We start from the raw sequence: 1,989 nt of genomic DNA, 5'->3' as shown, positions 1-1,989 counted from the left end.
TGGTATAATCATACACTTATAAGCCTATCCTTATTAAATGTTTTTTATGCAATCATATGTTGTTGTTACAATGTGTTGAATGCTTGCTTTTTTTTCAATTTATACAACCAGGGAATTTACTTTTGTTACTCACTATAAAGTATTTGATCTTATTTTTAATAGCAAAAACAGGCTAATTCAAAGAGGAAAGATTTGGCAGATGATGAAGAAGAGGATCTTACAGTATCAACTGCTTCACATGTTAATGAAGGAAATGGTTGTGCTGAAGTGGATATGAGTATTAGATCCAAATATATCACAGAAATAGAGAAGACAAGCTAAGCAAAATATGATATTTTACCCCTCCTTTCGAAGAGTTTGGTGAAATGAGAGGGATGAGAATTAGCAGAACCACAACCGCCAAATCCTGAGAGGTAAAACATGAACAAAAGTGAAAATGTGAACCAGTAGCATGAAAGTAAAAACAAATGAGCACAACATAAGAAATATATTAGACATTAAGAAAAAGAAGCTAAATTGCGTTAGGATGAATATAAGGGTGTAGAAACAATACTAGAGCATACTTGCGTTAGGATGAAGAGCAGATAATTACCTGGAAAAGTAACACAGATAATGTAGCTCGTCCATGATGTGATATGCCTTCTCCTCTTTCCTGCAATACTTGTGACAAGGAGTTTAACATATTAATATGGTTTCACCTAGCATCTGTTATTTAGTTTAATTAGTTGACATATATAGAATCCAAGTAAACATTATGATATCAAGTTTACAATATATATCCTGTATCAGGATTACCTAGCAACGGTATGAGCAGTGTCAAAGCAACTTCATTATCCATATGACCTAAAGCATAAACAGAAATAGCTCTAGCGAAACAGGGAGAATAAGAAGGGTTGTAAAATGACAGGGAACTGTATAAAGCAACTTCATTATCCTGTTGTTCATAATAATATATATTTTTTAACATCATCAGTACAAATTACCTCTGCCCGATACTTTGTGTCAACATTAATCTTTATGAGCATTAGTTCATGTTCTACCTGTGGCTCTTGTGAAAGATCTTCCACCTGGTTAATGAATCATAAAGGTTATCAATTGTCTAGCACTGAAGAATTTAAATACTAGCATATACTGCAACTACATACGGATATTAGCTTTACAACCTTCAAAATATTAACGAGCTTCTGTAGCTGTTCCATCAGTTGTTGTAACACCTTTTCAGTACCCGACATAACTACAGTAAAAAGAGCCTTGTCTTTATTCAAGCCAACAGCAAGAGACTCGATATTATACCCTCTTCGTGCAAAGACTCCTGAAATCCGATTTATCATTCCACTTTCATCACCAACAAAAACCAAAATTGAGTGGCGCCTCACCCTGAATATATAATGTAGAAAAATAATTGATAAAAGTTGTATTCACATCAATACATGTTCTGTATTAGCTAAACCATACGGATTTCCCCCTATATTTATGCAAATCATAAGGTATGCAGATTACAAATCTTACTCAATATGGGTATTTTATTAGATGCTTGTGATTCGGTTTTTGATGCAGGAAGTAGACGGAAACAACTCTTAATTACTGCTGATCTAGTAGTGTGGCTTGCAAAAAGAGCTCCGGTCATCATGTTAATTAGTTAGGTTGTCATTGTCCACCTGGACCTTGATCAACCCAAAGAAGTATTAATAGGGTAAAGGAAACTAACTTGTAGTATCAGCGGGAAAGATGCCACCGTATCAACTGCTCCACCGTAACCTATTTCATAAGCCTTTGTTCATCTGTACGTCCATCTTTACTTAGGTTTCCACCAAAATGCTGCCAACATAAACACTCCCCTCTAGCACTCTCAATCTTAACCTTAGACCTCAACCGATATCTGCAAGCATTAACACATCCAAATAAATTGCTAGAACGATTTGCAGTGACCTATGTACCACTATATTGCACCATATACACTATGCTAAATGTACAGTAAACCAACATTTT

General features: G+C 34.9%; 1 protein-coding gene across 1 annotated transcript; it reads right to left on the bottom strand.

Annotated features, from left to right (window-relative positions):
* Positions 1-317: 317 nt before the first annotated feature.
* Positions 318-1,331, bottom strand: LOC141666353 (uncharacterized). The gene is made up of 5 exons (XM_074472344.1): positions 1,164-1,331; positions 984-1,067; positions 796-934; positions 593-652; positions 318-406 (listed from the first exon to the last, which is right to left on the bottom strand). Exons 1-5 carry the CDS (start codon positions 1,329-1,331, stop codon positions 318-320), a joined length of 540 nt encoding a protein of 179 aa, XP_074328445.1.
* Between the last annotated feature and the right edge of the window lie 658 nt (positions 1,332-1,989).

Source organism: Apium graveolens, chromosome 6 (genome assembly GCF_009905375.1).
Source record: "Apium graveolens cultivar Ventura chromosome 6, ASM990537v1, whole genome shotgun sequence".
Taxonomy (NCBI): Eukaryota; Viridiplantae; Streptophyta; class Magnoliopsida; order Apiales; family Apiaceae; genus Apium; species Apium graveolens.
Note: the sequence above shows the minus strand (reverse complement) of the source record. Positions and strands in the feature narration are given on the sequence as shown.